Below are 13,539 nucleotides of genomic sequence, written 5' to 3' on the forward strand. Positions count from 1 at the left end.
GCAGAACTAACATCATCAAAATGGCGATATTACCCAAAGTTCTCTACAGGTTTAATGCGATGCCAATCAAAATCCCAATGGCATTTCTTGTAGAAATAGAGAAAGCAATCATGAAATTCATATGGAAAAATAAAAGACCCAGAATAGCAAAAGCAATTCTAAGCAGGAAGTGTAAATCAGGCGGTATAGCGATACCAGACTTCAAACTATACTACAGAGCAATAGTAACAAAAACAGCATGGTACTGGTACCAAAACAGGCAGGTGGACCAATGGTACAGAATAGAGGACACAGAGACCAATCCACAAAACTACAACTACCTTATATTTGATAAAGGGGCTAAAGGCATGCAATGGAGGAAGGATAGCATCTTCAACAAATGGTGCTGGGAAAACTGGAAATCCATATGCAACAAAATGAAGCTGAACCCCTTTCTCTCGCCATGCACAAAAGTTAACTCAAAATGGATCAAAGAGCTTGATATAAAATCAGAGACTCTGCGCCTGATAGAAGAAAATGTTGGCTCCGATCTACATATTGTGGGGTCGGGCTCTAAATTCCTTAATAGGACGCCCATAGCCCAAGAGTTAATAACAAGAATAAACAAATGGGACTTACTTAAACTCTCAGCAAGAGAAACAATAAGAGAAGTAAATAGGGAGCCTACATCCTGGGAACAAATCTTTACTCCTCACACTTCAGATAGAGCCCTAATATCCAGAGTATACAAAGAACTCCAAAAATTAGACAATAAGAGAACAAACAACCCAATCAACAAATGGGCCAAGGACCTGAACAGACACTTCTCAGAGGAGGACATACAATCAATCAACAAGTACATGAAAAAATGCTCACCATCTCTAGCAGTCAGAGAAATGCAAATCAAAACCACCCTAAGATACCATCTCACTCCAGTAAGATTGGCAGCCATTATGAAGTCAAACAACAATAAGTGCTGGCGAGGATGTGGGGAAAAGGGCACACTTGTACATTGCTTGTGGGACTGCAAATTGGTGCAGCCAATATGGAAAGCAGTATGGAGATTCCTGGGAAAGCTGGGAATGGAACCACCGTTTGACCCAGCTATTGCCCTTCTCAGACTATTCCCTTAGGACCTTAAAAGAGCGTGCTATAGGGATACTGCCACATCAATGATCATAGCAGCACAATTCACAATAGCTAGACTGTGGAACCAACCTAGATGCCCTTCAATAGATGAATGGATAAAAAAAATGTGGCATTTATACACAATGGAGTATTATGCAGCACTAAAAAATGACAAAATCATGGAATTTGCAGGGAAATGGATGGCATTAGAGCAGATTATGCTAAGTGAAGCTAGCCAATCCTTAAAAAACAAATGCCAAATTTCTTCTTTGATTTAAGGAGAGCAACTAAGAACAGAGCAGGGAGGAAGAGCATGAGGAAAAGATTAACATTAAACAGAGATGAGTGGTGGGAGGGAAAGGGAGAGAGAAGGGAAATTGCATGGAAATGGAAGGAAACCCTCAATGTTATATGAAATCAAATATAAGAGGTTGTGAGGGGAAAGGGGGGGAAAAACAAGGGAGAGAACTGAACAACAACAGATGAGGTAGAGAGGGAAGATGGGAGGGGAGAGGAGGGGGGATAGTAGGGGATAGGAAAGGCAGCAGAATACAACAGTCACAAATATGGCATTATGTAAAAATGTGAATGTGTAACTGATGTAATTCTGCAATTTGTATTTGGGGTAAAAATGGGAGTTCATAACTCACTTGAATCAAATGTATGAAAGATGATATGTCATGAGCTTTGTAATGTTTTGAACAACCAATAAAAAAAATTAAAAAATAAAAAAAAGAAAAATATTTAAGGTCTTTTTTGTATGCTTTAAAAAGATGTATAATATACAAAAGAGTTTGTCATAAGCTCACATTTTTGGTACAACATTAATAACAAGGCAGTCATTCCATTGGATTTCAATAGGCTTAGATATGAAGAAGTTAAATGTACACTTTTTTTTTTCCTTTGAAGCTTCCCTATTTGATGTCCTAAAACTCTTCTAGACTCATTTGTCCTCCATATATAAAAGAGCTGATCATTTTATTTAGATGGCACAGGTCCTTAAAAAAAAAACAAATACAAAAAACACAACAGACTAGTGGCAGACTCAACACTCAACATTCAGTCCCCAGATGGAAAACAATGTACCTTTCATTATCCCAAAAGGTTAATTTGTGCATGGAAGGGTGTACATTTTTCTGTCAACTACAGCACTTGAGTTTCCAATGCACAATTTAGTGCTTGGATATTATCTGCCTTGCCTTGCTCTCTCATTAATTTCTAGTAAAGCCCTGCTCCTGGCTTCTCTCTCCTTTCTTAAGGTACAGACCTTCATATCCTGCTCGGCCCAGAAACCCAATAAATACCTTTTGATTGACTGCTTAAACATTTTCCAACTCACTGCATCAACATAATTCAAGAGGAATTGCCAGAAATGACAAGCATTTTTAAGGACACAAGTCTGAAGGAAAACTGGCCCTTTCAAAGCAGATTCGGACAGGAAGATGTTATTTTGACTGTAGGGGTACTCGACCCGCATAATGCACTTAATGATGTGTGACTTGGGTGCAAGTGTCATTACATTTGTTTCTGCTTATGTAGCTATCAATGATCTGGAGTATTTTCCTAAATATTCTTAAAATGCTCTTGGCTTTTAAAAATTCATAATTGACCTTTTCTGAAACTGGAATTTAAAAAAAGGTTATCTATAAACAGTAGATCACAAACTGCAAAATTTGCAAGTTAATCAAATTAAAATTCAACACATGAGTTTTAATTAGGTCTTATCAATGTAACTCAGCAGTTTGAAATGTTAACACATTGAAGCCTTTGTAATGTGAAAAAAAATATACAGGCTGGCCACATTAAAATCAAATTCAATACAAAATATATAACATGCAATTGTTCATTTCCTCAAACTAAGGGAACATGAGAGAAATTATTTTCATAGCCAAGGGGAAAGGAGACAAATCAGCTTTTCTGTTTGTGTGATGTGATCACCGGGGCAGTCTGAGAGTTTCTGCTGCTTCCATCCATTCCAACCTTGTTCTCCAGATTGTTGATCTGGCTGAGCTGGGGCTCAAATTGGGGGCATCAGAGATTCAAATCCACATGCACTGCTACCCTTCACCCCAGGTTCCCAGGCTTTCCTCTGAATAGTCAACCATCTGTTTTGATTAATGTAATAAACTCTATCTGTTAAAATGAAAGAAGAAATCACTGATACAAGCCAGCAAACATTCAAATAGATCTAAATCTCCAGTCGAACCTAAATCTCCAGGGGCATTTGATACAGTTATTTTTCCAATCTCTGGGAGAAAAATAACTTTTGAAGTGTATGGGTCCCAAACTGGCTAGGCTTCCCTACTTAAACACAGAGTAAAGACTCCAATATTAAGCCTTCAAGTACAAGAATTTTTTATTAAAAAATGATTAAAGGGGCTAAAACCACAATGAGCCCACTTTTACTCACTTAGTTTTAAAGCATGAAAACAAATATAAGTAGTTAAAAAGTGGGTCATTTGACTGGAATTAGTGTCAGGCTAGAAAATGAAGTGAATCAGAAAATTGAGGTAACTTTCCCACTAATTCAAATAAAAACCCCCATGATTGCCTGAATTATCCAACTTTTTTAGGCAAAATTACTTGCCAGCCTTCTAATGAATGACTATCTCAAGCTAGAAGCGTCATCATCATCACCAGCTTAATAATCTCAGCACAGTTATATGACACATCCTGTGTGGTTCCTTATATAATGTGGTTCTCCTAATGGTATTTGGAGGCAGAAAGCTGTGCATCATCCCTCTATATGCAAAGAGCTGAGGCATAGAGAGGTTAAGAGAGTGACCTCAAAATTGCACAAATTTACCAAGCACATATTTTTAAATCAGATCTATATGACTCCAGATAATACATTCTGTTGCCAAGGTTAAGTGTCCCAAAGTGTCACTGACCAGTTTTAACTACATCCGTCTGTGAAGAAAAGGTTTATGTCACATATAAGCTGGGCTCAGTGGCACACACCTATAATCCCAGCCGCTTGGGAGGATCGTGAGTTCAAAAGCCAGCCTAATCAACGGGAGGTGTTAAGCAACTCAGTGAGAACCTGTGTCTAAATAAAATACAAAATAGGGCTGGGTATGTGACTCAGTGGACAAGTACCCCTGAGTTCAGTCCCTGGTACCCACTCTCCCCCCGAAAAAGATGGCACATCTAGGATCAGAGGGCAAGATAACCTTCATGAATTATCAGATTGCTGTCATCATTACCTATTCCCATTTCTTCTCTTGCACCCCCTTAAAATGTAGATATTTCAGACACCATGTAACCCAGCTATCCCATTCCTTGGTATTTATAGAAAAAAAACTAAAATCAGCCCACTACAGTGATATATGCATAACAATGTTTGTAGCAGCACAATTCAAATTAGCCAAGTTATGGAACTTGTCTAGGTGCCAGTCAACTGAAAAATAAATGAAGAAAATGTGGTATATATACACAATGGAGTTTTACTCAACCATAAAGAAGAATGAAATTATGTCATTTGCTGGTAAATAGATGGAACTGGAAAACATTAGCTAAGTGAAATAAGCCAGACTCAGAAAGTCAAGGGGCAAATGTTTTCTCTCAAACGTGGAAAATGGAGAGAAATGGGGGGAAAAGAAATAAAAAGGGGGATCTCATGAAAATAGAAGGGAGACCAATAAAGTAGAGAAAGGGGATTGAGAGGAGGGTGAAGAACCAAGGGCATGGAGAAGGACTAGGGAACAAAATCAATCAAATTTTGCTACAACCATGTACGACTATAGCACAGTGAATACAGCTTTTATATATAATTATCATGCATTAATTAAAATAATGATAATAATAATAATGGAAGGGGGGCACATATAGTAGAACAAGTAGATCAGGGAAGGGAGGAGGGAAGGGAAAGGTGAGGCACAGGGGAATGAATTGATCAAAATAAGTTACGTGCATGAACAAATAAGGCATAAGGATTCCCACTATCATGTAGAATTATGCACCAATAAGAGAAATGATTTTTTAAAAATGTAGATGAACAATAGACAAGGACATACAAGGGAAATAAGAAATACTCTAATTCCAGAATTTGACAGCAATGTTGAAGGAGGGTATAAAAAAATGTATTTCCCACTTTAACCTCCTTTTAGATTAATTTATCATTTACAAAAAGGAAGAATTTCTCTGAATGAGAACACAAAATAGGACCATTAACATGGAGGAATGGCTGCTGAGAAGAGCTAATGCCTCTTTTCAAAGACAAAGTTTGCCTCCTTCACAATTTTGAACAGCTTATCACACTTTGCTGGTCAAAAGTTCGACCATCTATCATCTCAGCAATTCAATGCACCCTCTTATTTCCAACTTAAGAGCCATAATTCTACTTCTCCGATTTGTCATCATATAATTACAGGCTAAAGTAGGCTGACTCAATAAGTAATGCTGTCTGCTGCAAGTTAATCACATAGACCACGTGACAGATCTCAAAGACAAATTTGCAAGTACTACATTATACAAGTACTTTGTTCTTACTATCTTGGGCCATGTTCATAATTCATGCTGCAAAAACTTTCAAAAAAAGAGGATGGTGTGAAAAATGATAAAGACAGGGGGCATCTAAATTTTGTTCCCATCCATGATCATTGACTATGTCTAATGTAAATAGTATGCATGAAAGAGAGGTATACTGAAACTCTTTTCTTCCTTGTAAAAAGTGAATTAATCTTTCCATTTTGAACAGATGGTGATTTAAAAACATACATAAGAAATGTGCACTATATCTTGATCTTTGAGAAAACTTATTTGTGGAACCAGGCAAGTGTCCATACCAACTTGCAATCAGTCAATGAAATTAACTTTGAATTGATTAATGTTTGGATGAATTACTCAAGCTCCCCTTTTGTCATTGAGATAAAAATGCTGTTTTTACTTAATTTTGAAGAAGAGTTTCTTTGATTGATTAATTAGCTTGATGTTGTGCCAACATAGCCTCAAAAGATTCCTACTTAATGACCTTCCCAATTTTTAACATTCTAGAGAAGACTGAATAGTCTGCAAGGAATTTTCAAAGTAGGAGGCTCTGGGCCCATTTATGAACCTTCTATTGCTGCCATCCCATGTGATCAGAGGTATTTCTTTTATGAAGATTAATAAGTATCAGAGTGTCTTTTACTGAGCACTTACTACATGGCAAATATTGTGCCTATTTATTTCATACTCAAAGAAATCCTATCACATAAGTCTTTTAATCACATTTTATAGAGGATGGGTCTCAAACTCCATGAATTCAAGCAATGTGTAACTCTGAGCATGGTCCTAATTGTATGTTTTATAATCCAAGTTCAAATCTATTAAAATTACTGTGTCTTTGATGTTCTGACTTTTATATTCACATTTGTCCTATCAATATGTGTCCATATTTTCTGGGCCATTTGATGGCTGGGTGAGACTATCAGATCATAAAGCACATATATGAAATGTAGTGTTAGGTACAAAGTCTTTCTTGATTCAGCATCTCCTTTGAGTCCTCTTCATTTTAATCTCTGATTGGTTGTTTCCTATTTTGCTTATTAGACAATTCCCAAAGTAGAATGAGCTTTCTAGGGTCTCCAAATCTCTTACCATCTCTTTCTCAATCTCATGCTTCCTCTTCAATAAGTAAAACTTAACACAGATAATTAGAGTATCTAATTCTCAGTTATACTATAATTTGTTTATTTTTACTCAATGGAAACTGAGACCTTAAAGAGAGGGAACTATCACTCTTTTACACAATGCCTAGGGATTTTATCACTCATTACCTGCCTAGATTACTTATTTCTACTCTGCAAAAGATACAGGTAATCTGACTGATCCAACTCTAGGATCCTCTTTGGACCTTCGCGATGGTAGACCATAACCTGGAGCACTCAAATGTCTGTTGCTTCCTGCTCTATGCCTTACATTGGCATGTTTCTACTAAGTCTGTGGAATTTCTTTTTCTATCACGTGGCAAAGGATCTACCCTGGCAATAGGTAGGTATTAAAAATTAAATTTCTTTCTCTACTTGATGGCCTTAAACCAATGTGGTCTTGAATAACATAGAACTTCAGCCACAATATTAAGCAATGTCCTGGCCAATAACAGAGTGGTACCTGATTGACCTGCTGCCACTACTACTTGTGTTTTTAGTAAACCTGGCAATATCACTCAGGAAAATGGTGACTGTGCAAGACAAAATATGAGCATTACAGTGTCCCCTGTCTTGTAACTATCTAATTATGGCCCTCATCCCCAGTTAAATCCACTATACACATTAGAATTTGCTTTGCTACAAGAGAAAGAGGAGGGTGAGAATGAATCAAGAGCCATGGGGGTTGTTTTCACTGTATTGAATGTGAATTGCTAACAGACCACCCTAGACAAGAACACAGATTTCTGGGCTGGGAATCTCTTGGGTCACAATTCCTGAAATTTAGAAATATCCTCAAACCATTTTGGTGAACACAGTCCTGTGCTGTGTTCAAAGTCCTGAATGTCCACTCACCCGTGCACTCTGCCCTGCAATGAGCTGGTCATCCTCTGTCTGAACGCTTGTCCGGCTACGCACGTCGTAATCTTCCTGCTCGAAGTCAGAATCATCTTCTAGTTCTTCTGGGGTCTAAATATTAAGAAGAAAAAAATGTTACAAAAATTTGAATTTAAAATCTATAAACTTCACCCACATCCACACACTTTTTCATTGCAAAAGCTAAACTAGCCTCCAGGAAGCAGCTTACAGCTTCTTACATATAGTACAGCCCTGTGGGTGGCTATCAGCTGGAACAGAGTCAGAAAAAAATCATGCTGCCCTAATTTACTTGCTTTAAAAAGTTTATTTTCTTTATTATTTCCTCCTGCAGGTGTAGCAAGTCTAAGTTTGACTCTTCACATGACGTGATTTCTAATTTTGAGAAGAGTTTTATTTTTGTATTAATTCTACCCATCCAAATCTATGATAAGATAGAAAATGAGAACCAATAGAAAAAGTTACGACTATACTTCTTCTACAATGCCCTATTTGGTCCATCCCATCTCTTCAGCTCTCAATGGGCAAAAGGATCAACCATCTCCAGGCTAATGGCTTGACCTGGTGAAACATCTGGATTGCTCACTAAGCCATCAGAAGCAGAGGTTCAAGTATAGTCTTCAGTCAGTGCCGGAGTCTGGCTGGGCACAAAATCACAAGCCACTCAGGACAATGTTGCCTGAGCAAACTCTCACATCTCTCAGCTCCCTCCTCTGTAAATGCATGTTAATAGTAGCCACCTCTATGACTGTTGTGAAGATAAATGATGTATTCTCTATAGAGTATCTGGCATATAGTAGACATTTTTTAAAAAAAAAAAAATCCTTGCTATCATTATTACTTAGGAATTCAAAATAAATTCATTCAACAAATATTTTTAAAGTGAAGCTAGCACTTTCTACACATTCACTAAGGATTAAAAAACTCACATATATGTCAATTTCAATCAGATCAGCACAATGTAATAGGGATCATTCTGTATTTAGAGATGAGAAGAACAATGTTTGAAGTAGTTTCAGCAATGGGTCCCATGTCCCTAAAGTAGTTAACAGAACCAGCATTTAGCTCTAAATAGCCAAGTGTGTCTAACTTCAAACACACTCTTCTTTATTAATTTTTGTAATTGTTGTTTTTACACACTACAACTTAGGCAAGAACTGGAGCTATAAAATGGTATGAAAGGACAAGAGATCCTTTCCAATCCCATAGTCTGTGTTGAGGAGAAAGATATGGAAGAATCCACAAGCCAAGCCAAAAAAAACAAACAAAAACAAAAACAAAAAATCCTCCCCATCTTTAATGGCAGTAATACTAGATACATTGCATTAAATGGTACCATATGACTGTCACTATTTTCTCTAAGTGCTTTATTCACACTAACTCATGAAGTTTCCTGAACACTCCTATGAAGTAGACATGGTTTTCTCCATTTTATAGGCAGGTAAACTGAGGCATAAGAGGTTATAACGTGTACAAAGACTTCTAAATGAGTGGATTTGAGGCATCCACCCTAATGCTCTGTTGACTCTATGAGGAAAAGCTCAGGACATGATAAAGATGGAGCACAAAAAGAGAGGACACCAGTGTGAGGTTCTTAAATCCGCTGTCACCCATGAACTTCCACTTGACTGGAGCAGGGCCACCTTCCAGGGCTCTGTCCTTGAAAAGAACAGAACAGACCACAAGCTGTACTGATGATGCAGCTGCCCATTCCTCATCCAAAGGGCCACATTTTTTTTATTCTGTTGATTTCTTTGGCTACCTCAGTGTAATTAATCAGATGTGGTTATTGATGAAGCCTCGAGATTGGTCAGACAGGCGTAAAATGGGGTCCTTTGTGCCAATATCACATTATGCCCAGAAATTTTTCCATGTTTTGGCATTATCACTTTTATTTTTCCTTTTATCTATCAACCTTATTAACATTCAGTCAGTCATCTACACGTGTTCCATTTTCTTTTATAGGAATATTAAGAGAATGGGAGGAGAAAGAGGTTCTGTTCTATTCTATTAATATTCCATTAATACAATCAGGGGTGGGGTAAGCAGAACCTCATTCAAATAACTGGTTGTATTTTCATTGTGGACCGAGAGTATCCTGGGATCATTCCTCACTCTTCTGGAATTGTACTGTGAAACAATTACAGCAAGTTGGTAAATTCTGCTGACAGATGACATGACAAGATTACAAGCACTTTTCATCATTAGTTCTTAAAAGGAGGAGAAAAGTAAAAAAGAAAACCTCAATAAAAAAAAAAAACCCTGCAGAATGTGACAGTGCTGAAAATGTGATAGTACTGAGTCAAAACATTTCAGTGAGCTGTACATTTTACGAGACAAGTCAATGACAAACACAACCTGGCAGTATAAGGCTAATAATGATAAGCTCTGATTCAAGTGACCACAGCCCAAGAACCAAAATAAAGAAAAATTCTTAAATGAAAAAAATAATAACCTGGATGTGGACCCAGGGGACCTGAGTGATTTGGGCCTAACTTTGCCACTCATAAGCTGTAAGTCTTTGCCAAGTCACTTAGTTTTGCTGCTTCTGAGTCTTACATAAAATGGAGATTACAATTGTTATTGCTTTGCCTACCCCACGGGACTCCTAAACTCAGATGTATATGAAAATGCTTTCCAAACTATAAAACTAAACTAAATTTACAAATGATGGTGATCATTAGTATGCTTAATAAAACAACACATAATAACCACAGCAATAATAATAGTAGCAATTGTTTACCACCCACTATAGGACAGATTTTCAGCTACAGGTTTTAATCCTTACAATGATTTAATGAATAAATTTAAACCCTTTTTGTTCTTGGTGGTGGTGGTAATGGTGTGTGTGTGTGTGTGTATGTGTGTATGTGTGTGTGTGTGTGTGTGTATGATTTGTGTGTTTGGTGCTAGGAATGGAGCCCAGAGCCTTACACATGCTAGGCAAATGTTCTATCAATGAGGTATATCCTCATCCCTTTTTAAAAATTTTATTTTGAGACAGGGCCTTAGTAAATTGCCCTGTCTGGCCTTGAATTTATAATCCTCCTGCCTCAGACTCCCAAGTAGCTGGGACTACATCCAGCTTAATCCCCATTTGCCAGATGAATGAACAGGCTCAGGGTCTTTAAGCAAAATTTCCAAGGTGTCACACATCAAGAGGCAGAAATGAGGAACAAGCTGAGGGTTCCAGAGCCTATGCTCTTAACCATCACAAATACCATCAGGTAAACAGAAGAGTTTAAAATATTTTCATGTGTCTTAAACATGCAGCAAATCCATCCAGGTCATTCATACAAATGGTTCGGTGCTCATGTCGCTTGTGAACTAAGTACTAATGTGTGTCCTAGTCATGCCTTTGTTTTTCAAATTGTTGGATTTTAAAAGTATAAGTGTAATTTTTCAGTTGGTCAAGTACTTCCATAAATTAAAGGAGACAGTAAATTAGAAAGGGGGCCTCAAAGAGATCACACTTATAGTATTAAACAGACTGATAAAGTAAAAAAGTCAACAAAAGGTATAGCACACAGGAATAGAGGCTAGAGACTAAGGGCCAAGGTCAGTTCTACACTCGGGTACTCCCAGGGGAGCCTTTCACAGAAAACAAATATGACTTGGAGGTCTACTCCTGGTTCCCTGGTTCTACTACCATCTAACTGTTCAGCTGTGAAAGTGGGTCTCATCTGTAAAGTAGCACAAAGCATTCAGCCTCCAAATTATCTCCTGTCTAAATCAATAAGATTAACTTGTGCCCATTACCGAGGCCCAAGGAGATGATGGGATTTAATCACATCATCAGTTCACTGCCTCTGGTGCTCCATCTCTATAACACCTCTATTCAGAAGCAAAACAAGAGCATGCTGAAAGATTCAGAATCCTTTCACCTGAACATGTGAGTAAAATGTAATAAGGATCATTGAAGAAAAGCTCACATGTATATGAGAGTTTCATTGAAAGAAATATACAAAATATAGTTGGCAGGTGATTTGAGGTGATACAAAAGATTTTCCAACAGAGCTCTACACCACTAAAATGGGAGGCGAACGAAAAACTAAAATTAGAGATCTAAAGCAAATATGTGAAACTTTCCTCAGTCAATTGGCCAACAGCATCTGGAACTTAGATTACTCTGGAAACCTCCTAACCGCTCTCCCTACTTTGACCCTAACCAGAGTAGCCAGAGTGCTCCTTTTAAGAACTGAACTACATCATGTTATTTACCACTCAGAGACTCCGATGGCACCCGTCTCATTCAGTGTAGTCCTCAGGCCGCCAGAGCTTCCAACTCCAGACTTTGCACTTGCTGTTCTGTTCCCTCTTTCTGAAATATGCACCCTCCAACTACCTTGTGTCTCCTTCCCTTCTCCTCCAGGTCTCTTCTCAAAATGTCAATCATTTACCATCCTCCATAAAATCCATGCCTACCCATGTTCTGTCTCCTTTATACCATCCTGGTTTTCACTGTGGCACAATATTTGGCATTAAGTATGTTTTTTTTTTTTTTTTTAAATTCGCTGTCTCCTACCAAAGGAATCTAAATTTCTAAATTCCATGAAGATTGGGATTTTTGTCTACTTTGTTTGCCTCTGTATATAGGGCAGCTCTAACAGCATGGGACATCCTGTAAGCATTCGACAAAAACTTCATAAATGAATGATCAGACTGAATTACCACTTTAAAGAAACATCATATTAAATTAGTTCTAATTAATTAAGAAAACAAAACTAGGAACTTATGAGAGCATGTTGATTAGCTAGGTTATAACCATTTTACACTAAGTAAAATTTTTTCACATACGTGAAAGTTTCTAAAATCTTTTCAACCTTTTATTTTCAACTTATGAGAAACACCCTGGCTCCAATTTTGATAATATTGTGGACTTACTGAACAAATTCTATTTAGTTGGATCATTATATAAGCTTCCTCCTTGAAGGATGAGGAAAAGACTTGATTCTTGGGAACCTACTAAGTGTTATATCTGTGATAGTTCTTTATTAGCTCAGTATATTTGTGTCCATTGGCAGCTAAGGAAACTAAACTACAGAGAAGGCAATTAGTATGCTGATGACCCAAAATTAGTTAAGCCATAAATTTCAAACTTTACTGTTTCATGGCATCCTCATGGTCTCAGTAATGTTTTTATAGTGCGTTAACTCTAAAAATAAATAAAAAATAAAAATCCTGAATAGTTCTTTTAATTAAGCAGTTTAGTACAAGCAATTTACCCATCTTTGTAACCTAACAACTAACGCTGCATAATTTTCAAACCAGAGAAATCAAATGGACAGCAACTGACTCTTGGGATTGATTTTAAACACAGTGGTCACCATATACTCAGTTTCACAAACATACCACATCATAAAAAGCAATGTGCCATCTAATGCCTGAACCATAAACTACTTCCAGCCAACATTTTGCACAGATTCTAAGAGGCATCTGTATATTATATTCAACTCTAAAATGTCTTGCAGCACTCCAGGGGACATTGATTGGCACACAGTTTGGGAGATGTAAAATTGAACTACAGTCTTTTTCTCAGAACACTATCCCAGGCCCTATCATTTCTTTGGCCTACCTTTGAAAATATCATATATAACTAAATTAATGGGTTCCAATGATAAAAGTGTAGTGAAGAGACACCATTGTAGACTTTCCTGGGTCATTGTCGTGAGGAGCAAATCCTATTTTGTAGAATACAGGTTTTCTGATACTAGGACATTCCCACCTTCTACCCCACCTACTCACCTTAGTTTCCAAAATTAAATGTTTAACTCTGTCTTTTAAATATATATGTGGTCCTCATTACTTGAAGATTCGCTATTGGTGGATTTGCCTCCTCACTACAATTAATTTGTAATACACAAAATTAATGTTCATGGTGCTTTCGTAGTTATTCCCAGACATGCGAGAGAAAGTGAAAAAATAA

At 37.3% G+C, this 13,539-nt stretch overlaps 1 protein-coding gene across 2 annotated transcripts in view; it reads right to left on the minus strand.

Annotated features, from left to right (window-relative positions):
• Positions 1–13,539, minus strand: part of LOC124075515 (catenin alpha-2) — a 102,954-nt gene that overhangs the window by 58,947 nt on the left and 30,468 nt on the right. For both annotated transcript variants that reach the window (XM_046418953.2, XM_058571157.1), the window contains exon 5: positions 7,593–7,706. In XM_046418953.2, coding sequence (XP_046274909.1) covers positions 7,593–7,706 — 114 coding nt within the window. The remainder of the gene's footprint in view (positions 1–7,592; positions 7,707–13,539) is intronic.

Source organism: Marmota monax, unplaced genomic scaffold, assembly GCF_021218885.2.
Source record: "Marmota monax isolate L192 unplaced genomic scaffold, Marmota_monax_Labrador192_F-V1.1 WCK01_AAM20220418_F8-fsc00357, whole genome shotgun sequence".
Classification (NCBI taxonomy): domain Eukaryota; kingdom Metazoa; phylum Chordata; class Mammalia; order Rodentia; family Sciuridae; genus Marmota; species Marmota monax.